We start from the raw sequence: 26,279 nt of genomic DNA on the forward strand, positions 1-26,279 counted from the left end.
TATTATTACGAGTTTAATAATGCAGCCCTTCATATCAACAACCACAATCCCTCCACTCCATATATAGGATGCACATGGCACTACTACAACAGGATTCACACGAACACCAAAAATAATTTTGATTGCAGTCAGAAACAGAGAAGGAAGAGAGAGAGAGAGAGAGAGAGAGAGAGAGAGAGAGAGAGAGAGAGAGAGAAATGGCAGGAAAATCTCCAGAGGAAGAGCACCCACATAAGGCCTTTGGCTGGGCTGCCAGAGACACCTCTGGGATTTTGTCACCCTTCAACTTTTCTAGAAGGTGATCGACTCTCAACGTTTTACATTAGAAAAAAAGATTACACTAAATCAAGATCTGCTCTTTTATATATGAATAAATACGAAAACTTCCTCTTCTGTTTGTATTCAACGACCACTGAAACTGGTATTCGTAGCCGCACGTGTTTTCTTTGTCTACTTTATGTGTATTATTTATATGCTTTCTCGTATTATTATTAATAATATTTTAATATTATATAATACGGTCCAAATTTGTACTTTTCCCCCTTTGCTATTTCTTTATTGTTTTCTCGTTATTATATTTCCGCAAAACCTTAAACGGCACATTTGTGACATCTCGGTATTGATCTGCTAGGGAGAAACCTTGTTGGTGACAAATGGGTCTCAAAGTTCTTTTCAGTTTCGCTGTTGGTCTCAGAATCTTGTGTACAAATCTGAGGCTGTCCTATCTTTATTGTGCATAACTGGCAGGGAAAATGGCGATGATGACGTCACAATCAAAATCATGTTCTGCGGTGTTTGCCATTCGGACCTCCATTGTGCTAAGAATGATTGGGGGTTCACGAGATACCCTATCGTTCCCGGGTACGATCCTGATTTGCTCTATTGAAATCTACTTGTTCCCGGTACGACCCTGAAGATTAATATCTTATTTATAATTAAAAAAAAAAAGAGGATTAATGATCACGGAAGAAGTTAAAGATAATGAGCGCGTGAGTGTTTTGTGGCAAAGATTTGAGTGGGGTCCACTCAACGGAATTTAATTATTCTTGTGGATTTGTATTTTTTGCGGATAGGAGTATGAATTAATGTATTAAATTGCCAAAAACGGATTTATAATGAATGAGAAATTGATGCTTAAAGTATGTTAATTAACACACATTTATTGTAAATAAGTTGTGTGTAGAATGTATAGGGAAAAAGTCTCACATTGATTGGGGAGATGAGTTGTGTAGTGTATATATATTATCCTCTTTATTTAGTGGTAATCTAAGTGTAAGAGAGGAGAGTGTGTGTGGGTTATCCCTTAACCTCTCACGCAGATGATTGCCTTATTTTTTATGTGCTAAATATTTTAATTAAATAGCATTCAGATCCATGCATTAAACCCTAGCATCAATTAGCCATTAAGGAGACGTTTTTTGGCTGTTCAAATGGTTGAGCTTCAGCCTATAAATACAGCTCTCCTCTCTCATTCAGAATACACAAAAATAGAACTTCTACTCACTCATTCTCTCTATACTTTCCTCTACGGTTTTGATATTCTGTCTGTTTTCTTTGGTTGGTTCGGTTACTATTTTTTAGCGCGTCAGAAGCACATTCTGGTGCCTTGTTCTTCTGATAACGTTGTTGTATCCTGTGAGGTATATTGCTCTAGTTCCAAACACCCGTGGGAGAGCAATATTGCTTTAAGGAAACCGTCTAACGGTCCTCAACAATTCCTGTTTTTATCTTCTTCTTCTTATAACGTTGTTCATCTACATAATTTATTTCTCGGTTTATTATATAATATAGTTTCTGAATTTAGTTTTTCTTATAACTATTGTTTAGAATCTATTTCTAATTTTTGGTTTTTGGTTCAAGTAATTATGAATAAAAAATTTCCTCGTCACGTTTCTATTTATTTCTCAATAATAATTTAGAACGTATTTTTAAGTTTATCCTTTTAATTTCTTCCAAAGGTTGTCTTATTTAATCGAAAATAAAATTTTTATTTTCTTGAGTATTTCCTACAGATTTTGATACAGGAATTGGCAGGGAGGAAGCTAGGAAATTAGTTCTTAAAAAAAAAAAAGGCTAAGCTATAATTAGTTGAGGGGGCTAAATTAATTTAAAAAAATTATGATATGACTAAAGATACAAAAATCAAGCAAAAATTAGACAATATAGCTATTCTAAACTTGTATAATGAAATTAGCTAAGAATTTAGTTTAAAAACCGAAATGACAAGTTTTTGAATTGTTTTTTAATAGCAAAATAGCCGACGTTTGACTAGCTTAGCTAGGTTGAGCTATGAAATTAAAATCAATAATCTATATAAATCCATATTTCGTTCATTGAGCTATCGTCCCGGCCGAAAGATCAATTTTTAATGGCACTTTGTGCTCATCTAGTGCATTGCATTTTTAATTATAAATAATAATTTATGGATGACTAGGCACGAGGTGGTCGGGGTGGTGAGGAAGAGAGGCAAAAACGTGGAGAAGTTCAAAGACGGGGACCGAGTCGGGGTCGGGGTCTTGGTTGGGTCGTGCAAGACTTGCGAGAATTGCCGGCAAGACTTGGAGAGCTACTGCCCGAAGCAGGTGTTCACGTACAACAGCACGGACTGGGACGGGACGAGGACCTACGGGGGCTACTCCGACCTCGTTGTGGTGGACCAGCGCTACGTCGTGCGATTCCCCGACGGCCTGCCCTCGGACTCGGGGGCCCCGCTCCTCTGCGCCGGGATCACCGTGTACAGCCCCATGAAGTACTACGGGATGGCCAGCGAGGCGGGGAAGCACTTGGGCGTGGCTGGCCTCGGTGGCCTCGGCCACGTTGCAGTCAAGCTCGGCAATGCCTTTGGGCTCAAAGTCACCGTCATTAGCGCCTCCGCTTCAAAGCATGACGAGGCTCTTCACAGCCTCGGCGCTGATGCTTTCCTTCTCTCCACTGACCCTGCACAACTTCAGGTTTTTTTTTTTTTTTTTTTTAATTATTGGCGTGACCAGATGAGATTCGGGAAAATGGAGATTTGGGAGTCACTTTTGAAGGCTAAAGTATAGATTTTATTAGGATGATCATTTGATTAGGATAGCTTCTTTGAATATTTATTTTGTAATTGAGATGATAGGCTCAGTGGTATGCATCTCCACCCTCAAATCAGGAGATGGGTTTGAGTCACATCGAAGTTCGTATTAAAAATAATATATGTATGTAACATTATTGAATTTGAATCCCAAAGTATAGTGCATCACAATTCAAGGACTATAATAACATTTTTTTTTTCTCTTGATAACCCCTTATCAGCAAATGTACCTTTTTTTTCGTTTTTTAAATTCAGGCTGCTTTGGGCACCATGGATTTTATCATTGACACGATATCTGCTGTTCATCCCCTGGCACCGCTGATCGGGTTGCTTAAGCTCAACGGAAAATTGATCACTGTGGGTTTGCCCAACAAGCCTTTGGAGTTGCCTGTTTTTCCTCTGGTCGCTGGTCAGCCAACTCAACTCTACTCTCTCTTCTGCTTCTTATACAGTGTTTTTTTTTTTTTTACTATCTGCATGAAATTTATTTCAATGTGTTTATGCAGGTCGAAAACTGATTGGAGGAAGTGACTTTGGAGGAATAAAAGAGACGCAGGAGATGCTGGATTTCTGTGCCAAGCACAACATTACGTCTGATATCGAGTTGATCCAAATGAAGGACATCAACACCGCGTTCGAAAGGCTTGCCAAATCCGATGTTCGTTACCGCTTCGTGATTGATATTCAGAGCTCTTTCTCCGAGTAGTAGGTTCAAATATTGTGATGGGGTTTTAGCTTTTTCTAAATGATGAACCAGATATTTTCTGTGTTAGTTTGTTTGAGAACATCATTCTGTTATTCTGGTCCATTTAATAATAATAATGAAAGGGTTTGGTTTGTTAAAATTTAATCCTATAATGTGATTGTGTCAAATTTTCCTGAAAATACATCGTACGACCTGAGAAGCTTAAGGTAAAAATTCCTTAAAAAGATAACAGTCCTGTTTCGTCATTAAAACCGACACATAATATTAATGGCACATTGTTACGTTCGTTGGACCCACCCATTATATATGTAACGTAACCCTTTGTTAACTCATTTGAGCACATACCAGTACGGTTTCTGGTCGCACGCACGTGGTAGTTCTTTTGCTCTCGTCAAAATCATTGAGTGGAAACACACGTTAATGATCCCTCGTGACTCGTGAGGGTTCGATCCGGTCCCACTCATGATCCAATCAAATTCATCAAAGTTAGCTACATAAATGGGATTCACTATTATCAGTGGATTTGGTTCTAACACTTGGTACCTGTGGTGTGGTACGATGGAAAATAGGAATGAAAGAGTTGTTTAGATAATTATGTTGAATAATATAGTCTTACATGTTTGGTAGAAGAGGCAAATGCAAGTTAAGGAAAAAGAAAGATATAAAGAAAAGAATACATAAGAGCTACTACCATTTTAAACTTTTGGATAAAAGTAGATGATTACAGAGGAAGAAAGATTGAATGTAAAAGTTTACAAAGATTATCTCTACCTATTCCAACTCGCGGTCATGAGATAGAATCACAATCAACAAATTTCTTTCAAAATCCACTATTTGTGTACCTATTTCAAACTTGAAAATAACAAAATAATAGAATTAAACGACAATAATCCTTTATAGTCTATGAATAATGGTATGCTAATTAGAATGAAATGAGATTTATAAATAGTTACGGTTAACAGCGGCATAAATATATAATATTTTCAATTTTATACACAAAAATATCTATAATTTTTACCACATAAATCGCTAATGTCGGGTTGTAGTTGTACCGACGAGACTATTATTTTTGGATGAAAGTACGTGGCGGGGTCACAATAAACAAAGATTTAAATATTTTTCTTCAATAAAATTAAACATGAATAAGAAATTAACATTAATAAAAAAAATTAACATCAATAATAATATAATTTTATAAATAATTACTCAGATTTAAAAGTAAAAGAAATATATATTTTTTACTAATGTTAATTATTTATTTCTTAGTAATTATATTTCTTTTATATTATATTTCTTGGTTTTACTAATACTTTATTAGTAAATATAATTATATTTCTTTTCCTTTTTGAATCTGAGTAATTATTTATCAAGTTGTATTATTATTAATATAATTTTTTTTATAAATGTTTAATTTTTTTTAAGAAACATATTTAAATCTTAGTTAGTTGTGAGCCTGCCACGTGTACTTCCTTTTAAAGATAACAGTCTAGTAGTTAAGGTGCAACTAAAATAAGATATTAGGTATTTATGATGTCAAAAAAAAGATTAGGTATTTAAGTGTCGTAAAGTAACGATTTTTATTAACTTTCCCCTTTTAAATATTAAGCTTGAGAGCATAATTTAAATATTTACGTTTAGCAACAAGTCCTTCATTTCTGCAAATAGTTGGTCTCGGATGGCTAAAATTTCCCAAGAATAGAAAAATAAATATTTTAGGTTAAATTAAGATTTCGGAATGCATTTTGAGGAGTTTCAAGTTGGACTCGAATGAATTAAATTTCCCGAGCGAGGAATCTCGGTGAATCTTCGAGTACTAATGAAAGTCTCGAGAATGTATATAATTTTTCAAACGCCTTAAATAAATTCAACATAGATTGGTTTGAACGAGAATATAGCTCGATTTATTTTCTAAGTCTCCTCACCTTCATTTGGATTGAGGAATGTGAAGCTTTGTCAAGAATGGGCTTTTTTTGAAACAAAAAGATATTGGTTGTGGTAAAAAAATAGATGAGACAACAAAAGGAGGATTTAGGTGAGCAAATAAGGAAGAACTACAAGGCAATTTCGAAATCCATATTTTCCTCTTCCTTATCTTCTTGACCGCCTCTTGTACAATTAGAAAATTGCCACGAAAATGGCGGCATAAATACCTTAACTTTTCAATTTTATACACTTTTATACCATTAGCCTTTTTCTACAGAAAAAATACATAATGTTGTCGCGCGAAAATGAACAACAATTTAAAGCTTCGGGTGGTTTGACCCAAGGCCGGACCAAGTAGCCGCACCTGAGCCAAGGTGTGAACTCGGAAGTCTCGAGATGAGTTCCCTCCAGTCAGAGGGCTTCTCTGAGGAGATAAGGGGTGAATAGGGGGAGTGACCATGCTTTTTGTGTAAGCTGTTGGAATAGATCTAGGATTAAGAATAATTTATCACTTCTAGCAAAAGGCGGAATATAAAAAATTCTTTAGAACACATAAAACGATTTTACTACCTAGAAAAAGTGCATGAGCATATAATTTAAAATTTAAAACTATAAAGAGTTTTCACTCGGTACCAATCTCGCTTGAAGCATGAGCGTTAAGAAGCCTTTTAAAAAGGTTGAATCGCTCGTCTCCCCACTTAGCTTGTCTCCTTCGTGTCTTCTTGAATCCTGAGTAACCACGATAGTTTCTACCACTAGAGTCTTCGAACTTAGAAAGAATTTAGTGTGTGGACACTATTAAACACAATGACTGAGAACTAGTCTTAGAGCCAAAGAACTAATATAAAACGCTAGTTCTAATGACGACCTAGGTGCCAAAACAAAGGAGTAAGAAGAGAGAGAGAGAGAAAGAGAGAGAGAGAGAGAGAGAGAGAGAGAGAGAGAGAGAGAGAGAGATAGAGAGAGGGAGAGAGAGAGAGAGAAGGAGAGAGTGGGCGGCCAAGTCTAGAGAGAGAAGCTCTCAATCTCAAAAACTTGTGTATCCAACATTGTGAATGAGGTGGGGTATTTATAGGAGGAGGGATTGCCTTGAAGAGGTAGTTTCCTCTTTTCTATTGAATATCAAATATTCATGAGCATAATCTTTATTTCTTATTCCTATCAAAATACCAAGGTTGGAAGTAGTTTCCCTTTTTCTCCTATGTTGGCCGCCCACCTTGATTGCTTCATGGAGCAAATTTGTTTCCTCTTTTTTCTTTTGGCAAGTATCTTCATATATTAATGCACAAAATAATTTATCTTTCTCTTGATAGTATGCACGAAATTTGGCTTCTAGAACATGCTTCTAGATGTTTCTTTATTTGTTCATTACAATATAAGAAAAGCCCATGTAGAATTTTCACATAAAATTCCATGAAATGAAAATCAATCCTCAAGGCCCAATTCCTTTAAGTTGGGTGTGTGGATTAAATTTATTGTCATCATATGACAATGTCAAAAAACTTATTTATTCATACCATCTTATGACTTGTGGTACTGACCTCATGGATCCATATGAACAAAAGCTTGAGCTAGCAATCTTGGACTCAAAAGTTCACAAACTTTTTCCAAGTTCTAGCTTAATGTCAACTGACTTCACTAAAGAGTTGACACTGAAATCTCTCGGTTCAAATGAATATATTTTCTACTCAAGAATTCTACTTAATTGTGATGAGTGGATCCATTGAATATTATCTATGTTTACCCTTCATGAATATCATCAACTAGATGGGATTTACAAAATTACCATTTTACCCTTCTAGTTGTTATTTCCTCAACTCCTTTGTCGCTTGTGAATAAGTTAGAAACAATGTATTGACGAGGAGTTAACAAGTCACATTGATTCATCCAAAAGACTCAATTTAGACACTGGCCAGATAATTATTCACATTCCAAGGAACAAAACATTGAGGTGATATACATTGCATTTCAGCAATCTTGTACATGAATTCCATATCTATGAGATCTTCACAAAGTTGTTCATGACATCTTCATAACTTAGTACTTCACCAATAAATCTTGTCTATATCACATAGTGAATCTAGAACTCTGCCTTTCTCAAATGAGAATACGTAACCTATGAAATGACATGTCTCATTTCGGGATTGAGGTAAGCATGATGCAATTCATACATAGTGACTCTGAGACAGAAGAGGTTAAATGGTTTGTTCTTACAATGTCTCTAGAAGTGCACTAGTCAATTCAGTATCTTCAAAAGGTGCCTAGGAAGAACTATAGAGTCTCCAACTATTTATGTCTCATAACCAGACATCATAGGTTCTCCTAACAATCATACTGAGATCAATAGCCCTTTGATCATTAGATTGTGAATATGTTGTTTTACGAAAACCATGAAGAGTTTGTTCATGCAAATCTATATTTGACTCTTCATTTGTTGTTAGGTTTGTTTAAGTAATAAAGACTATAGTTTACCATAAAGCTTCAAACAGACAAGGAAGAATGAATGAAAGTTTCAACTTTTATTAATTATTCAGCAGTTACAAGCAAGAGTCTTTGTAAGACTTTATTACATCAGATGTATATAAGTTATGACTACTACTCTTCTTGTGGGCACCAATGCCAACATAAGCTACCTACGTACTCGTGTGAATAGGGATCAGGTCAGAACGTAGCTCAAGGCGTATGTAACGCTGTATGAGGCGCGGAGCCTGGGGAGTGTGCTCGTCAGATGAGACGTAGCACCAAGTTTTCTTCGATGATGTCTCGACTCTAGGATTAAGTTACCCGAGAGAGAATATGTGTTTTCTTTCTTTTGGAGGCATGAGAGACTCGTAGTCGAGAATTCCTTGTCGTGGCGGGCGTGCAGGACGCGTAGGCGATTTTTTGTCAAAAATCATGGACGCCTCTAGTGTGCTAGACGCGTAGGGGATTTTTAGTGGAAAATTCTAGGAGCGCGCTTGGGCTCTAGATTAAGCACTCGGTCAGAGGAACTGGCGCTCAATCAGTGTTTCAGAACTCTGAAAGCGAGAAATCTTGTAGAAGGAGCTTCGGGCCAGAGATGTCATCAAAAGGAAGCAGGGAGAAGAATCAGAATAAAAAATGGGATCGTTTCCCCTCACTGGGAGGGGGTATTTATAGTGAATGAGGAGGCCCTAGGGTCGCACCTCAAGGAGCGGGGATCAGGTCTCTGGCGCGCGCTCCTTGCTCCAATAAGCACAGCGCGGGCGCGGCGTGCTGCTTGTCTCGCGCAGCACGCTGTGTGCTGTGCGCGCCGCACGCGCCCTGCTTCCAGGAGCGCGCTTGCGCGCTCCTTGACAAGGAGCGTGCTCGCGGCCTCAAGGGCGCAGCGTGTGCTCCTTGACAAGGAGCAGACTTCGAGTGCGCGCTCCTTGACACGGAGCATGGTCTTGGAATTTTTGGGCTATTTGTATGCGCCTTAACCGTTGTGGTCCTTAGCGGTCTTCGACGATCTGGCCCGTTGGGTTTTGGAGCTCGGGATTTCGTGCAAGTCACGCAAAATAGGAGGGACTCTATTTGAGGAATTAGCGTCGACACGAGAGGACTCATCAATCGACTCGTGGACACAAAATTGACTCAAGGAGCAAACTCGATTCGAGGAGAAAGACTCGGCTCGAAGAGAAAGACCCGACTCGAGGAGCTGAAATTTTCGACAGGAGGACTTATCAGTCGACTCGTGGAATAAGGCTCGCCACACTTTAGGACCTCCGGTCTGACCATTGGCTCCTTGAACGGCGTGTTTTCTCGATGTTTCAGGTTTTCTGAAAACAACCGACAACATTAGCCCCCCAAGTTCGTTGCCGAGAAGCCCCGAGCGATGAACTTTAGTTGTTTCAGCAGGCAGTTTGAGGAAAATTTATCCCCAAGAGTTTCGCCGTCGTGAATTTTTTTTTATGTTCGGGCGTGGCGCGCGCCTGGATGGCGCGGCACGCGTACGGCTCGTGCGTGGCAGTTGCAGCCGAAGGAGGATTTTTTTCCACTTTTTCTTCTTGTTGAAGTGGGATTAGGAATCCAACTTTTCCACCCCTTGTGTGCCTATAAATAAGACCATAGCTCTACTATTTTTTCACTTCTATTTTTTCTCTCACTTTTATTTCTCTCTCTCTCTCTCTCTCTCTCTCTCTCTCTCTCTCTCTCTCTCTCTCTCTCTATCTTGAGCCCGGCGTTCTACCGTTTGGTGGCTATGTGTCACATGGAGTGGCATTGCAAAACCGAACGGGTAATTACCGTGGGAGACTTCCGCGATCTTGTCGCGGTCTTCCCAGCATCGGGCTGCTCGGCTTTAAGATGGTCTGTGATCGCCATAACACCAAGCGGATCATGAACTCTGAGACGCACAGAAAAAAAGTGTGGTGTGGGTCTCGATTGAGGCCTTTGGATTAGCGCCACTCTGATTCGGTCCTTTGGACAACTTTTCTGCCGATGCGGGGGCAGATAATCTCGAGTTTACGAAGGAGATCTGAAGCATATCGGAGGCTCGGAAAGCTGGCGAGAAATTCTGCTCATCCGAGTTCATGGCGTCGACTGGGTGGTTCCCGTCTTTCCCTTCTCGTCTCGAGGACGTTCAGCAAGTAGAGGAAGTCCCTCGCGCCGCGTCGTCTCCCTTGAGCGCCTGTCGTCTAGGTACTTTCGCCTTCGATCTTGTAGCTTCAATCTTTTTTTAGTTGGAGTCCTTACCTTTGTTGTTTTTACAGTTTCCTCGACTAGCGCAAGGGCTCGTGCGTGTTTGGCGAGATCTTCTCGAGAGTTGAAGTCACTGGCAGTGACTCGTTCTCGAATCGCAGCGCGGAACGGCAAGGAGAAGTCCACTGCCGGTTGCTCAGCGGAGAGCGGTCCCCGTATTTATTTGAAGCGACCCTCTTCCTTGGCACTACCGGATGCGCCTTCACACTAGAAGCGCGCAAACTCGATGATCGAGATGGAGGCTGTGGAGGTCAGAGGGGAGTGTTCTCAGGGGCTCAAGCAATCTCCGTTGAAGATGTGGAAGGGCATCGTAGCAAGTGGCTATTGTCAATGGTGCCCACAAGAAGAGTTGTAATCTTTATATTGTACATTTGATGTAATAAAGTCTCATGAAGACTCTTGCTTGTAATTGCTTATTCATTAATAAACAGTTGAAACGTTCATTCATTCTTCCGTGTCTGTTTGAAGCTTTATGATAAAACATTAGTGTCTTTAGTCCATAAACAAACTAAACAACTTACGAAGAGACAAATGTAGATTTGCATGAACAAACTCTTTGTAGTTTGCTTAAAACGATATATTCGCAATCTAAGGGTCAAATGACTATTGACCTCAGTATGATTGTTAGAAGAATCTATGATGTCTGGTTATGAGGCATTGAGAGTTGGAGACTCTATAGTTCTTCTAGGTATCTTCCGAAGGTACTGAATTGACCAGTGCACTTCTAGAGACAAGATAAGAACAAACCATTTAACCTTTTATGTCTCGAAGTCACTACGTATGAATTGCATCGTGTTTACCTTAATCCTGAAATGAGACATGCCATTTCACACCTTAGTATTCTTATTTGAGAAAGTCAGAGTTCGGACTCACTATGTGATTCCGAACAAGGCCTATTGGTGAAGTACTAAGTTGTGAGAATGTCATGAATAACTTTGTGAAGATCTCATAGATATGGAATTCATGTACAAGATTGCTGAAATGCAATGTATATCACCTCATGCTTTGTTCCTTGGAGTGTGAATAAATGAACTGGCCAGTGTCCAAATTGAGTCTTGACTCTTTTGGATGAAACAATGTGACTTGTTAGCTCCTCGTCAATACATTGTTTCTAACTTATTCACAAGCGACAAAGGAGTTGAGGAAATAACAGCTAGAAGGGTAAAATTGTAATATTGTAAATCCCGACTAGCTGATGATATTCATGAAGGGTAAACACTGATAATATTCTGTAGATCCACTCATTACAATTAGGTTGAATTCTTGAGTAGAAAATAAATTCATTTGAACCGAGAGATTTTCAGTGTCAACTCTTTAGTGGAGTCAGTTGACATTAAGCTAAACTTGGAAAAGGTTTGTGAACTTTTGAGTCCAAGTATTTAGCTCAAGCTTTGTTCATTTGGATCCATTAGGTCACTGTCATGAATCACATCGAGTAGGAATAGTTAAACTGGAAGCTAAGTCAAAACAAGAACGAAAATTGTCAAAAGGGTATTTTTGTCTTTTGAGACATAGGATGAAATGAATGTCAATAAATTTTTTTGACATGGTCATTTTATGACAAGTAACACTCGGCCAAAATTAGATTTATTGGGCCTTGTGGATTAATTTCATTTCATAAGAATTTTATTGAAAATTCTTAATGGTCCTTTTTCATGTTGTCATGAACAAATGAAAAAGCTTCTAGAAGCCTTTTCTAGAAGGCCTTGGGCGCCCAACCCTAAGAAAGAAAGGGAGATTTTTTTGTGCATAAATGTATCAAGATACTTGCCAAAAGAAAAAGAGGAAACAAATTTCCTCTATGAGGAAAGTAGGATTTCGGCCAAACAAGCAAGGAGAGAGCAATGAATAAAAGAGGAAACAAATCCAAGGTGTCATAAAGGCACATGTTGGCCGTGTGACTTGGATGGGAATGGGTAATAAAAGATTGCTCATAAAGGCTTGGAAAATAAGAGGAAACTACTTCTTTCCAAGGCCAACCCTTCTCCTATAAATAGGACCCTCATTCCTCTCATTCTATTCATTCCACATAAGTTAGAGATTGAGAGCTTCTCTCTCTAGACCTTGTGGTGGCCGATCCTCTCTATCTCTCTCTCTAGTTATTTTTCGTTTTTGTTTTGGCACATAGGTCCTCATTTGACCTAGTGTTTAGCTCTGCAACTTCAAGACTCGTTCTTAAGTCGTAGTATTTAAAAGTGCCCACACACTAATTCATTTTTCTCTCGAGTGATTTAGTGATAGAAACTTTCGTGGTTGCTCGAGTTGCCGAGGAAAGAAATGGAGACGTGCTGCGAGGGAGACGAACATTTTCAACCTTCCGAAGGCTCATCAACGTTCAAGCTTCTAAAGAGGTTAGTAAATTTATTATGCTCATATTAGTTTTATTTACATGTGCTTGCACTTTGTCTAGGTTAGTAAAAACTGTTTTACTTGAAAAAGAAAATTTTTAAAATTCCGCCGCTTAACGAAGCGTTAAACTTTTTCTTAAACCCAAGATCAATTCCAACAAATGGTATCAGAGCTATGGTCAAAGATATGCATGTACATGTTTTTAAAAATATGAGCTTGAAAATCGTTTTCGAAAGTTTACTAATTTTGTGACAAGTTAGAATTGTTTTTCTTAGTTTTTTTTAATTTATTGCTCTTGCCTTTAAATTAAAAATCATGTTGTTTTTCTATGAGTTTGGGATGTTATTAAAATACATTAGAATCAGTTCTAAAAGTTTTTTTTATTTTTTATATTGAAAAACGTGTTTTAAAAGTTTGAGAAAATTTCGAGTAAATTTTGTGACTAGTTTTCTTGTCTTACTAGTTTCTTTTATTTACTTGAATCGTTTTATGCTTGTTGTTATTTCTTTTATATCATGTTATTACCTTGCTAATAAAACACAAATAAAATCTTAAACAACTTCATAAAACGTTCCGTTACACTCGATTCTTTTTCGCACCTAAAAAGACCGAACTTTAATTATTTCTTTTTCTTTGAGCTGGAATAAAACATACAGTAAAAGTGGCATAACTCTCTGCTCCGAAATCTAAATTTAATGATTCTTAAATCAAATTAAAGGTCTGTCTGTCCTCTTTCCAATGCCACTGGTTTTGGGTCAAAAGGACATTGGAGCCGCCAGGTATGGCAATTTTACTCCGAGGGCTGTTCTGAAAGTCCAGTTTTTTTAGAAATCCGGATTTTCAGCCCCACTACCATGAGTTATAGAACTCTAAGAAAAAAAAAATTTCATAAGATTATAAACATGATGTGTAAGATTAAAATGTTTTTATTTTGAAAGTTTAATTGAAATTGATTTTTACAAAACTAGTTTGATTTTTGAAAAACCGTTTTCGTTTTCAAACTTGAAAATATTTTGTCATCCAAATCAAATGAGTTTTCAAAATATTTTCAAAACTATATCTATATCACATATGTTCAAAATCTATATGCTCTTGAAAATTTAAGTTGGAGGTCTCCTTGTAGACAAGCCGAAAAATAAAAAGATGTGTAATCTCAAACTTTCAAGTGTTCGAGTGAGTTGAAGTTCACACTTCCCTCATGCACTTTCCCGAAATAGAAAATAGGAAAAGATCGAGTATGTACCTTGTGCCTTTATGCACTAACACTGCTCTGAACATGAAGATCTAGGATTCTTTTCTAGTTGTCCGCTCTATCGCTCTATAACTAGGAAATCCGTTTCCGAACTTATAAGAGTCGATGTACCAACTTCAAAAACTAAGTGGGACGGTTATACTTGTTGTTTGTAACCCACGATCCCCAACACTAATGAAAGAAGCAATTAACGTGAGACTAAGAGCCGCTCTTGCCACCCTCTCTTAAATGGGAGTACTCCAAGGCGTTTTTGCTTCGATCATTGCTCAATGCGCTACGTCCGAGAGTGAGACGATGATGACAAGCCCTCCCTTGGGGGATTGTTTTTCAAAGTTGACCTTTTGGACTAAGTGGTTGGTTGCACACTTAGGCTCAATCCCTAGTAATCCTCCCTTGAGGCTCTGCGAAAGGATGTGAGTGATCAAACCAATTTAAAAGGTGGCTAGTCAAAATTGATGTGTTGACATCTTGGCTAAGCATTAATGATGTGTCATTTACTTATAAATGGAGATTTTTTGCGGCCTTCTCTTGAGGGAGTAAATTATCGTTTGGTTTATAACACCTTTGGATTTTATCAAGTCTTAAACAAACTTAAATCCTAAACCAAAGACTAATCATAAACTTGTTTCAACTTATATAGGCAATATGTCTCTCAACCATCTCTCTATCTTTCTTTCCTCGATCAAACTCGAAAACGAAAACTACATAGACTCGAAACGTAACCTCGACATAATACCTACCGTTAACAAGCACAAATGGGTACTCACCACCCCGTGTCCTCCTCTGACGAATGATGATTCAACTCAAGGGGACAATGACGCCTTAGCGGCCTGGCTTCGATCCGATGAGATTGTGAGGTGCTATATCTTGGCATCTATGAACAATGTGCTGAAAGAGCAACATCGTGACTTCGAGACTGCCGCTGACATGCTCTACAATCTCCTTGAGATGTTTGGAGGGCAAAGGCGTCAAACAAGGCTGCAAGCAGTGCGACAGTTTATGAACTGTCATATGCAGGCTAGGACTCCTGTTGGAGACTTCATGATATTGATCATTAGTCATCTGAGTAAAATGGAAATCCTAGGATCTGAGATTGATGGGAAGAATATCATAGATATGATCTTAGAAACTCTCCCCGCATCTCTTGATACCTCCAAGATGAACTACTCCATAAACAAGCTAGAGTACACTGTTACCAAGCTTATGAAGGAACTTCACACTGATGTAGGTCTCACTAAGAGAAAGAGGAATCAAGGTGAGGCACATGCTACTGAGCAAAAAGCCTCCGCCTCTGGAACTAAGAAGAGACCTCACAAGGCCGATAAAAAGAACTGTCCCGCCTATCTCAAAGCAAAGGAACATAGTATTGTACTAGTTACCGAAGCATGCTTAGTAGCTGATAATGTATCAACGTGGATTCTTGACTCCGCTGCTACTAACCATATTTGTTGTTCCTTGAATGGTTTCAAGAAAACCAAAAGCTTAGAGGAAGGCGAGTTCTGTTTCAAATGGGGAGATGGGAGCCTGGTGTCCGCGAAGGCTGTGGGATCCGTGACGCTGTCTTTTGAAGACCGCACTTTAAACTTGAATAATGTTTATACCCAACAAGAAGGGATTGACTATGAAGAAACCGTCTCACCAGTCGTGATGCTTAAATCCATCCGCATACTCTTATCCATAGCTGCAGCTCTCGACTATGAGATCTGGCAAATGGATGTCAAGACAGCCTTCCTGAATGGCAATCTTGACGAGCACATTTACATGGCTCAACCAGACGTTTTCGTAGAAGAAGGTCAAGAGACCAAGGTTTGTGAGTTGCTTAAATCCATTTATGGACTAAAGTAAGCATCTAGGTCATGGAATATTAGATTCGATGAAACTGTGAAGAGCTTCGGCTTTGAACAGTCAATAGATGAGCCTTGTGTTTACAAGTTAATACACGAAGGCAAAGTTGTTTTTCTGGTACTATATGTCGATGATATATTACTCTTTGGTAATGACGTGGGTAAGTTATCTGAGGTTAAGGTCTGGCTAGCAAAGCAATTCGACATGAAGGATCTAGGAGAAGCCGCGTACATCCTGGGATCCAAATCTTTCGAGATAGGAAAAACCGGACCCTGTCGCTCTCTCAAGCATCTTATATTGATAAGGTGATGGATCGCTTCTCGATGCAAGACTCCAAGAAGGGCCAAACACCCTTTAGGCATGGTGTCTCACTCTCTAAGGACCAGTCTCCCAAGACTGCACAAGAGATTGAAGACATGAGGAAAATTCCTTACGCCTCTGCCGTAGGAAGCCTCATGTATGCTATGCTTTGCACTAGACCTGACATCTGTTTCACCGATGGCGTAGTTAGCCGTTTCCAATCCAACCCTGGACCCGAGCACTGGATTGCTGTTAAGCATGTTCTTAAGTATCTTCGAAGAACTAGGAACTTGATGCTTACATACTCAGGTACTGACCTGACTATGACGGGATATACCGACTCCGATTTTCAAGCGGATAAGGATTCCAGGAAATCCACTTCGGGATCTGCGTACATCCTTAATGGTGGAGCTGTTGTGTGGAGAAGTATTAAGCAATCTTGCATTGCTGACTCCACAATGGAAGCAGAATATGCGGCTGCTTGTGAAGCATCCAAAGAGGCTGTATGGCTTAGAAAATTCCTTAAGTATTTGGAAGTTGTTCCAAATGTCGACGAGCCCATGACCCTTTATTGTGATAATAGTGGGGTTGTCGCTAATTCAAAGGAACCTCGAAGCCATAAGCGCTCTAAGCATATTGAGAGGAAATACCATTTGATTCGAGAGATCGTGCAGCGCGGAGACGTGGAAGTAAAGAAGATCTCAACGGTGGACAACCTAGCAGATCCATTCAAAAAAGTATTAGCGAACAAGGTTTTCGACCAACATCGAGAGGGATTAGGCATGAAGGACTACACACATCTTTTTTGAGTCAAGTGGGAGTTTGATGTCAATGGTGCCCACAACAAGAGTTGTAATCTTTATATTGTACATTTGATGTAATAAAGTCTCATGAAGACTCTTGCTTGTAATTGCTTATTCATTAATAAACAGTTGAAACGTTCATTCATTCTTCCGTGTCTGTTTGAAGCTTTATGATAAAACATTAGTGTCTTTAGTCCATAAACAAACTAAACAACTTACGAAGAGACAAATGTAGATTTGCATGAACAAACTCTTCGTAGTTTGCTTAAAACGATATATTCGCAATCTAAGGGTCAAAGGACTATTGACCTCAGTATGATTGTTAGAAGAATCTATGATGTCTGGTTATGAGGCATTGAGAGTTGGAGACTCTATAGTTCTTATAGGTATCTTCCGAAGGTACTGAATTGACCAGTGCACTTCTAGAAACAAGATAAGAACAAACCATTTAACCTCTTATGTCTCGAAGTCACTACGTATGAATTGCATCGTGCTTACCTTAATCCTGAGATGAGACATGTCATTTCACACCTTAGTATTCTCATTTGAGAAAGTCAGAGTTCGGACTCACTATGTGATTCCGAACAAGGCCTATTGGTGAAGTACTAAGTTGTGAGAATGTCATGAGTAACTTTGTGAAGATCTCATAGATATGGAATTCATGTACAAGATTGCTGAAATGCAATGTATATCACCTCATGCTTTGTTCCTTGGAGTGTGAATAAATGAACTGGCCAGTGTCCAAATTGAGTCTTGACTCTTTTGGATGAAACAATGTGACTTGTTAGCTCCTCGTCAATACATTGTTTCTAACTTCTTCACAAGCGACAAAGGAGTTGAGGAAATAACAGCTAGAAGGGTAAAATGGTAATTTTGTAAATCCCAACTAGCTGATGATATTCATGAAGGGTAAACACTGATAATATTCTGTGGATCCACTCATTACAATTAGGTTGAATTCTTGAGTAGAAAATAAATTCATTTGAACCGAGAGATTTTCAGTGTCAACTCTTTAGTGGAGTCAGTTGACATTAAGCTAAACTTGGAAAAGGTTTGTGAACTTTTGAGTCCAAGTATTTAGCTCAAGCTTTGTTCATTTGGATCCATGAGGTCACTGTCACGAATCACATCGAGTAGGAATAGTTAAACTGGAAGCTAAGTCAAAACAAGAACGAAAATTTTCAAAAGGGTATTTTTGTCTTTTTGGACATAGGATGAAATGAATGTCAATAAATTTTTTGACATGGTCATTTGATGACTTACATCCACTCGGCCAAATTAATTAGTTTGGGCCTTGTGGATTAATTTCATTTCATAAGAGTTTTATTGAAAATTCTTAATGGGCCTTTCTCATGTTGTCATGAACAAATGAAAAAGCTTCTAGAAGGCCTTGGGCGCCCAACCCTAAGAAAGAAAGGGAGATTATTTTGTGCATAAATGTATCAAGATACTTGCCAAAAGAAAAAGAGGAAACAAATTTCCTCTATGAGGAAAGTAGGATTTCGGCCAAACAAGCAAGGAGAGAGCAATGAATAAAAGAGGAAACAAATCCAAGGTGTCATAAAGGCACATGTTGGCCGTGTGACTTGGATGGGAATGGGCAATAAAAGATTGCTCATAAAGGCTTGGAAAATAAGAGGAAACTACTTCTTTCCAAGGCCAACCCTTCTCCTATAAATAGGACCCTCATTTCTCTCATTCTATTAATTCCACATAAGTTAGAGATTGAGAGCTTCTCTCTCTAGACCTTGTGGTGGCCGATCATCTCTCTCTCTCTCTCTCTCTCTCTCTCTCTCTCTCTCTCTCTCTCTCTCTCTCTCTCTCTCTAGTTATTTTTCGTTTTTGTTTTGTCACCTAGGTCCTCATTTGACCTAGTGTTTAGCTCCGCGACTTCAAGACTTGTTCTTAAGTCGTAGTGTTTAAAAGTGCCCACACATTAATTCCTTTTTCTCTCGAGTGATTTAGTGATAGAAACTTTCGTGGTTGCTCGAGTTGCCGAGGAAAGAAAGAGAGACGTGCTGCGAGGGAGACGAACGTTTTCAACCTTCCGAAGGCTCATCAACGTTCAAGCTTCTAAAGAGGTTAGTAAATTTATTATGCTCATATTATTTTTATTTACATGTGCTTGCACTTTGTCTAGGTTAGTAACAACTGTTTTACTTGAAAAAGAAAATTTTTAAAATTCCGCCGATTAACGAAGCGTTAAACTTTTTCTTAAACCCTAGATCAATTCCAACAGTGGCGATGTGGAATTCTTCCGTCATGGCGTTTCTGACGCCTAGAGGGTAAGTTTTCCTCTGTTTGTCATTTCGCTTCGTTTTACGAAAATCTTGCTTTTTCTAACTTGTTCTTCGAATTGCTTCAAGTTCTTGCTCATGCGACCCGAGGTGACAAGATTCTGCACGACTTTATTCGGCGCATGGGACTCCTCCAGGAGGAGCTTTCTCAAGCGAGTTCTAAACTAGCTCAGGCCGAGCGGGGTTCTCACTCAGAGGCGGAGTTTGCGAGTCTTTGAGAGCAGCTTCAATTAGCTCGCATGGAATTGGGAGTCTCCAAAGGCAAGTGCGATCAGGCTTAGTCGGTGGTGGCGAAGATGGCTGGAAAGTTGATGACAGAACCTCAAGCTCTAGAGGCGGCGACTCGATCGATGAAAGTTTTCCGGAGCAAGGAGCGTGACCTTCGATGCCAGTTGGACACGCGGACATATGAGGTGGTCATCCTACAGGGCCAGCTTTTGTCAAGCGAGGTTTCTTGCGTCCGGGCGGAGCGCAAGCGCGACTCTTTGGCGAAGGAAGTAACTTATCTTACTGCGGAGAATGCAGCAGCGGAGCAGCTTGTGTCTGACTTACAGGACGACTTTGATGTCGAGGTCGAGGAGGCGAGGCGCGCTGCGGCGATGGAGTGTCGGGAAGCTATCGCTACCGAGAACGTCTCTCGAGGGATCACTTTCGACTTCTTTGACTCTCTATTCCCGCTGCTTGACGGGATCGAGCCTCCTAGTGTTTAGCGCATTGCTTTTTTTTAGGAGTTTTCTTTTAGCGTACTTGTCTTAGCACTTACTTTTTAGGATTTTCCCATTTTCAGGACACTTGTCTTAGTGCTTATTCTTTGTAGGAATTTTGGGATGGTTGCCCTCTTTTTATGAAATATGATCTCTTTTTTTCCTTTTATGAACATGTCTGCTCATTTTGATTGCACGTTCTCATTCCGATTAGCTATAGCATGTCTCAATAGATACGCGTTTTTGTCAATAGTTTCGACAAGTCCTCTTCCTAAGCACGATTTGGCTTTCCTTCCCATAGCAGCATGGCTTGTTGCCTTTGGGGGTTCGGCCTTAGACGTCCGAACTATTGTATGGTTCATGTCCTTGTTCCCGAGCGACCGTGTCACTTCTTCGGGTTTGGACAAGTCAGTCGCGGTTGGACGACGTGGATGCATCGTGTCAGATGGCAATAACTGCGCCTAGTATGGCGATTCTGGTGCACCTTGCAGCGGCTTCGAATGCGTTGTGACTAGTCATCATACGCAGCACCTTGTGGCGGCTTGGAGCGCATTGTGGGAGACGGCCTTGTACGCCATGTAGGCTTCTTAGGTGTGCCATGCAGGCGGCTTTAATCTTTGTTCTCGTTTGTCGGGTTGAGACCGTATTCTCTATACTCGTCTTCTGGGTCGAGACCGTGCATCACAAGGGACGGCTTTGGTGCCCCTTGAAGGACGGCTTTAATCTTTGTTCCCGTCTTCCGGGTTGAGATTCTTAGCCTCTGTTCCCGTCTTCAGGTTCGAGACCATTCGTCACAAGGGACGGCTTTGGTACACCACGAGGGACGGCTTTAATCTTTGTTTCCATCTTCCGGATTAAGATTCTTAGCCTCTGTTCCTGTCATCCGGGTCGAGACCATGCGTCACGAAGGACGGCTTTAGTACGCCACGAGGGACGCCTTTAATCTTTGTTCCCGTCTTCCAGGTTGAGATTCTTAGCCTATTTTCCCATTTTCGGGTCGAGACTGTTCGTCACGAGGGATGGCTTTGGTGCGCCATGAGGGACGGCTTTAATCTTTGTTCCCATCTTTCGGGTTGAGATTCTTAGCCTGTTTCCCGTCTTACGGGTCGAGACAGTGCGTCACGAGGGATGGCTTTGGTGCGCCACGAGGGACGGCTTTAATCTCTGTTCCCATCTTCCGGGATGAGATTCTTAGCCTCTGTTCCCGTCTTCCAGGTCGAGACCGTGCGTCATGACGGACGGCTTTAATCTTTGTTCTCATCTTCCGAGTTGAGACTCTTAGCCTCTACTCCCGTCTTTCGGGTTGAGACCGTTCGTCACGAGGGACAACTTTGGTGCGCCATGTAGGCGTCTTAGGTGCACCAGCGTGGACGTCTTAGGATGCACCATGTAGGCTGCTTAAGGTGCGCCATGTAGGCGGCTTAAGTGCGTCATGTAGACGTCTTTAGCCTGCATCTCTTGGACGTCTTACTGTGCGCCATGTAGGCGTCTTTAGCCTGTATCTCTTGGATGTCTTATGGTGCGCTGCGGGGGCGTCTTTAGCCCGCATCTCTTGGATGTCTTAGGCGCACCGCAAAGACAACATAAGGTGCACCGTGTGTGGCGACTTTAGCCAGCATCTCTTGGATGTCTTACGGTGCACCGCGGAGGCATCTTAGGGTGCGCCGTGTGTGGCGACTTAAGTCTTTGTTCCCGTTTTTGTTCGGGTTGAAACTTAAGTTTTTATTTTAGTGGAGTGTACTTTCTTGAGCATTTTCTTACCGTTTCCTATGTCACTAGCCCCCCAAGTTTTTTGGGTTTACAAACGTTATCTTGATGATCGAAAAACTTTGATAAAGTGGATTTTGAAGGGAAAACCTTGAATTTTATTAATACTGCGAAAAAAAATTTGAAATCCTAAAACATTGGCTCGTGGGCCTTATTGAATTTGGGAAAACAAAGAAAAAAAATAGGGAGAAGCACTGGCTATTAGTAGTACTGCCTCGAGTATTTCGCATTCTACGGGTGACGGATCGAAGTCCCGTCCGTATATTTATTGTAGTAGGTCCCGTCATGCATGACTTGGCGAACTCTTTAGGGTCTTTCCCAGTTTGGGATGAGGACGCCGTCACCTTGCACTTGGGTGTCATGCAGATGTCTTCGTGGATTTCCCAGAGGACCTTGGTCGACTCGATGCTATCTCTAAGTTGGGAGATCGTGTTAACCGCATTTCTAGCAGGTTTTCCATCGATTCCTCGGATATAGCATATTCTGGCCTGGGATTGATCTCCAGCCATGATGCCGATTCCCTCTTCGATAGGGAACTTCACCATTAGGTGGTATGTAGAAGTAATAGCCATTAGTCGGTTCAGCGTGGGTCGCCCAATGATCACATTGTAGGGCGATTCCTGATCAACCACTAGGAATGGGATCATGTGAATGACTTCAATGCCTCCGGGAGTTTCGAAGGTGACCGGCAGATCGATGATGCCTTCGGTCATGACTCTCTCCCAGTGAACCCAAATAAGGGTATTTGGGTCGGAATTGGGCGTAGCCCCCCGAGCTTCATGCGTTCTAGGGTGGTCTTGAAGATTACGTCGCCAGCGCTGCCGTTGTCGATGAGAACCCTCTTCACCGGGTTATTAGCCACTTGGGCTTTGAGAACTATTGCATCATTGTGTGGATGCATAACTCGCTTGGCCTCTTCGTTGGTGAAGTACATTGTCTCGTGAGGCACGGACGGATGTTCCTCATATGTGAGGTTGATGTGCATAGCGGCGCTTTCTTGGGACACGGCCCTTAGGGATTTCTTCCATTGTCGGGCTGAATCTCCACCTTGCGGACCACCTAGTATGGTGGTCACAACGCGGAGTTGTGGACTGATTGCAGCAGTAGCAGTGGTTCGGTCGGCAGTGGCGGCTGTTCCTCCTCCTTTGCTAGACTGTGGTCTGCTTGAGGTGGGGCCCGCAATGCTGATCATGCACAACACAAACTCTTTAAGCTCGCCCCGTTGGATCAGATCCTCAATTTGCTTTTTGAGTTGAAGCATTCGGACGTCAGTTGACCGTAATCCTGATGGAACTCGCAATATCTAGACCGGTCGCGAGTCGCAAAGCCACTTTTTATTGGAGCCAGGGTGGTGAACTTGTCACGCGCCAAAGTCAGGATTCGGTCGGCGTCGTGTTCAATGGTGTGAACGACGAGTAGCCCCTAAAGTCTTCCACAAGTCGCGGTTTCTGGGGCTGTGGGGGTTGGCTATTAGAAGATTGATTCCCCTATTTTCGTCTTTTACGGGAGTCACCTTGCTCTTGGCTAGGCTCGTCTCGACGGCGGGAGCTTTGATTATTGCTCTTACGGCCGTCGAGGTAATCTTCCACTCCCATGAAGGTCTTGGATCCATTCATTATCTCGGCCATAGTAGAAGGGACACGATCGATGATGGACTTGAGGAAGTCACTCATGCGCAAGCCTTCAATGATGGCGGCCTTATTCAATTCTTCAGTGAATCGGGTGATGTATCGTCTAAGAGACTCGCCACTCTATTGCCTGATTGGCCACATCTTGGTCTTCTTTTGGACCATAGATGTAGAGAAGCGTGCTAGGAACATGTCCTTCAGGTCTTTGAACGATGGGATACTTCCCGACCTTAAGTTCTTGAACCACTCAAAGCCGGGTCCGACAACGGTAAGACTAAAAGCTTGGCACATGGCGCCGGGAGCGACACCCTGCATCGTCATCCAGATTTCATAGTGCTGGATATGGTAAGCGGGATCCGCTTTCCCATCATAGGGAGCGAGGCTTGGGAGTTTGAAATTTCTCATGCATACCTCGGCCAATATCTGGGCCGTGAAAGGCGAGGAATTCTCCTCGACGACCCCATAGGCGCTTCCACCTACTCCATACTCTCGGAGATCTCGTACTTCGTTTTGAAGATTGTGAATCATGGTGTTCCGAAGGACCGGCTTCATTCTCAGTGGGGAGTTCCCCGTCCTTTGTGAGAGAAGTCTCGACATCCTTTGAATTATCAGTGCCCTCGTAATCTGGGTTGCGATCGCGACTTTCCTCATTGATGTTCTCGGGATCCCCGTTGGGGATTACCGTGTTATGCGTAGGTTGTTTTGCAGCCAGTCGATTGTGATACCTCGCATTCTTCGCCTTTAGTCGACGGATATTCTCCTCCAACTCCATGATGCGGTCGTCCCCGCTATCTGTAGATGGAGATGGTGAGCTGGTAGAGCTCTCTTCAGAGAGCGACTCTTTGTCACCATGCGCTTTGGAGAGGAAGAAATATTTTTTTGGTCCCAGTAGTGCTATCGAGGTTGTTAACGCCCTCAAAATGTATGGGTCATTGATTACTCATCTTTTCTCAAGTCCGAGAAGGCCGAGTTTTCAAAAGAAAAGAAGAAGATTAATAGAAAGAATTTCGGGCTGTGCACGTCGGGAAGTCCCTTCCTTCTAGCGCCAAAATGTTGTAGCACGAAAATGAACAACGATTTAAAGCTTTGGGCGGTTCGACCCAAGGCCGGACCAAGTGGCCGCACCCGAGCCAAGGTGTGAACTCAGAAGTCTCGAGTTGGGTTCCCTCCAGTCAGACGCCTTCTCTGAAGAGATAAGGGGTGAATAGGGGGAGTGCCCATGCTTTTTATGTAAGCTGTCTACGTACATGTGTGAATAGGGATCAGGTCAGAACGTAGTTCGAGGCGTATGTAATGTTGTATGAGGTGCGGAGCCTGGGGAGTGTGCTCGTCAGAGGAGACGTAGCACCAAGTTTTCTTCGATGATGTCTCGACTCTAGGATTGAGTTACCCAAGAGAGAATGTGTGTTTTCTCTCTTTTGGAGGCGTGAGAGACTCTTAGTCGAGAATTCCTTGTCGTGGCGGGAGTGCAGGACGCGTAGGCGATTTTCTATCGAAAATCGTGGACGCCTCTAATGTGCTAGACGCATAGGGGATTTTCAGTGAAAAAACCTAGGAGCGCGTTTGAACTCTAGATTAAGCGCTCGATCAGAGGAACTGGCACCTAAGAGTCCCTGGCGGTGTTTCAGGACTCTGAGAGCTCGAAATCTTTCAGAAGGAGCTTCGGTCAAGAGATGGCATCAAAAGGAAGCAAGGAGAAGAATCAGAATAAAAAAAATGGGATCATTTCCCCTTACTTGGAAGAGGTATTTATAGTGAATGAGGAGGTCTAAGAGGCCCTAGGGTCGCAGCTCAAGCAGGGGGGAGCAGGTTTCGGGCGCACGCTCCTTGACAAGGAGCGCGTTCCTTGCTCCAAAGAGCGCAGCGCTGGCGCCTGGGGGCGGCGTGCTGCCTGTCTGGCGCGGCGCGCCGTGTGCTATGCGCGCCGCGCGCGCCCAGTTTCATAGAGCGTGCTCGCACACTCCTTTTGAGGGGCGTGCGTTCCTTGACAAGGAGCGCGCTCACGGTCTCAAGGAGTGCAACGCGTGCTCCTTGACAATGAGCAGACTTCGAGTGCACGCTCCTTGACAAGGAGCATGGTCTTGGATTTTTTGGGTCGTTTGTATGGGCCTTATGTTGGTATTGATCTAGGGTTAAGAAAAATTTTAATGCTTCGAGCAAGCGGCGGAATTTAAAAATTTTCTTTCAAACGAGTAAAACGATTTTACTAACCTAGACAAAGACCAAGTACATGTAAATAAAAACTATTATGAGCATTAAAAATTTACTAACCTTTTTAGAAGCTTGAACGTTGATGAGCCTTTGGAAGGTTGAAAACGTTCGTCTCCCCTCGCAGCACGTCTCTCTTCTTTCCTCGGCAACTCGAGCAACCACAACAGTTTCTATCACAAGAATCACTCGAGAGAAAAGGAATCAGTGAGTGGGCACTTTTAAACACGACGACTCGAGAACAAGTCTCAAAGTCAAAAAACTAAAAATGCTAGTTCAAATGAGGACCTAGGTGCCAAACAAAAATGGAAAAAGACTAGAGAGAGAGAGAGGAGTTCGGCCAAGGTAGAGAGAGAAGCTCTCAATCTCTAAAACTTGGGATGAGTGAAATGTGAGAATGAGGCCTCTATTTATAGGGGAGGGATTACCTTTAATAAGGTAGTTTCCTCTTCTATAGAATATCACATATTCATGAGCAAAATTTTCTCTCCTTCCCTTAGAGTCACACGGCCAAGATGCCTTCTAGAAGGCCTTGGATTTGTTTCCTCTTTTGTTCTCTCCTTGCTTGTTGGCCGAATTCCCTTTCCTTGTTTGAGGAAATTTGTTTCCTCTTTTTCTTTTCGCAAGTATCTTGATACATTTATGCACAAAATTGGTCTCTCTTTTTCTTTGGGTGATGGGCGGCCAAGGCTCTCTAGAAGGAGCTTCTAGAAGCTTCTTCATTTGTTC

General features: G+C 41.5%; 1 protein-coding gene across 1 annotated transcript; it reads left to right on the forward strand.

Moving 5' to 3' along the window:
• LOC149402341 (putative cinnamyl alcohol dehydrogenase 9) lies at window positions 1-3,929 on the forward strand. Its single transcript, XM_089608855.1, has 5 exons — window positions 1-298; window positions 748-861; window positions 2,435-2,951; window positions 3,323-3,476; window positions 3,574-3,929. Exons 1-5 carry the CDS (start codon window positions 198-200, stop codon window positions 3,771-3,773), a joined length of 1,086 nt encoding a protein of 361 aa, XP_089464981.1. The 5' UTR covers window positions 1-197; the 3' UTR covers window positions 3,774-3,929.
• Window positions 3,930-26,279: the final 22,350 nt, after the last annotated feature.

Source organism: Urtica dioica, chromosome 3, assembly GCF_054948205.1.
Source record: "Urtica dioica subsp. dioica isolate 48M chromosome 3, U.dioica_male_clone48M_v1_H2, whole genome shotgun sequence".
Classification (NCBI taxonomy): Eukaryota; Viridiplantae; Streptophyta; class Magnoliopsida; order Rosales; family Urticaceae; genus Urtica; species Urtica dioica.

Excerpts from the sequence above, each read along its gene's own strand:
- LOC149402341 (XM_089608855.1), top strand. The coding sequence starts at position 198 with ATGGCAGGAAAATCTCCAGAGGAAGAGCACCCACATAAGGCCTTTGGC. Across the intron at positions 862-2,434 it reads AGATACCCTATCGTTCCCGG|GCACGAGGTGGTCGGGGTGG; the intron begins GTACGATCCTGA and ends ATGGATGACTAG. Across the intron at positions 2,952-3,322 it reads CTGACCCTGCACAACTTCAG|GCTGCTTTGGGCACCATGGA; the intron begins GTTTTTTTTTTT and ends TTTTAAATTCAG.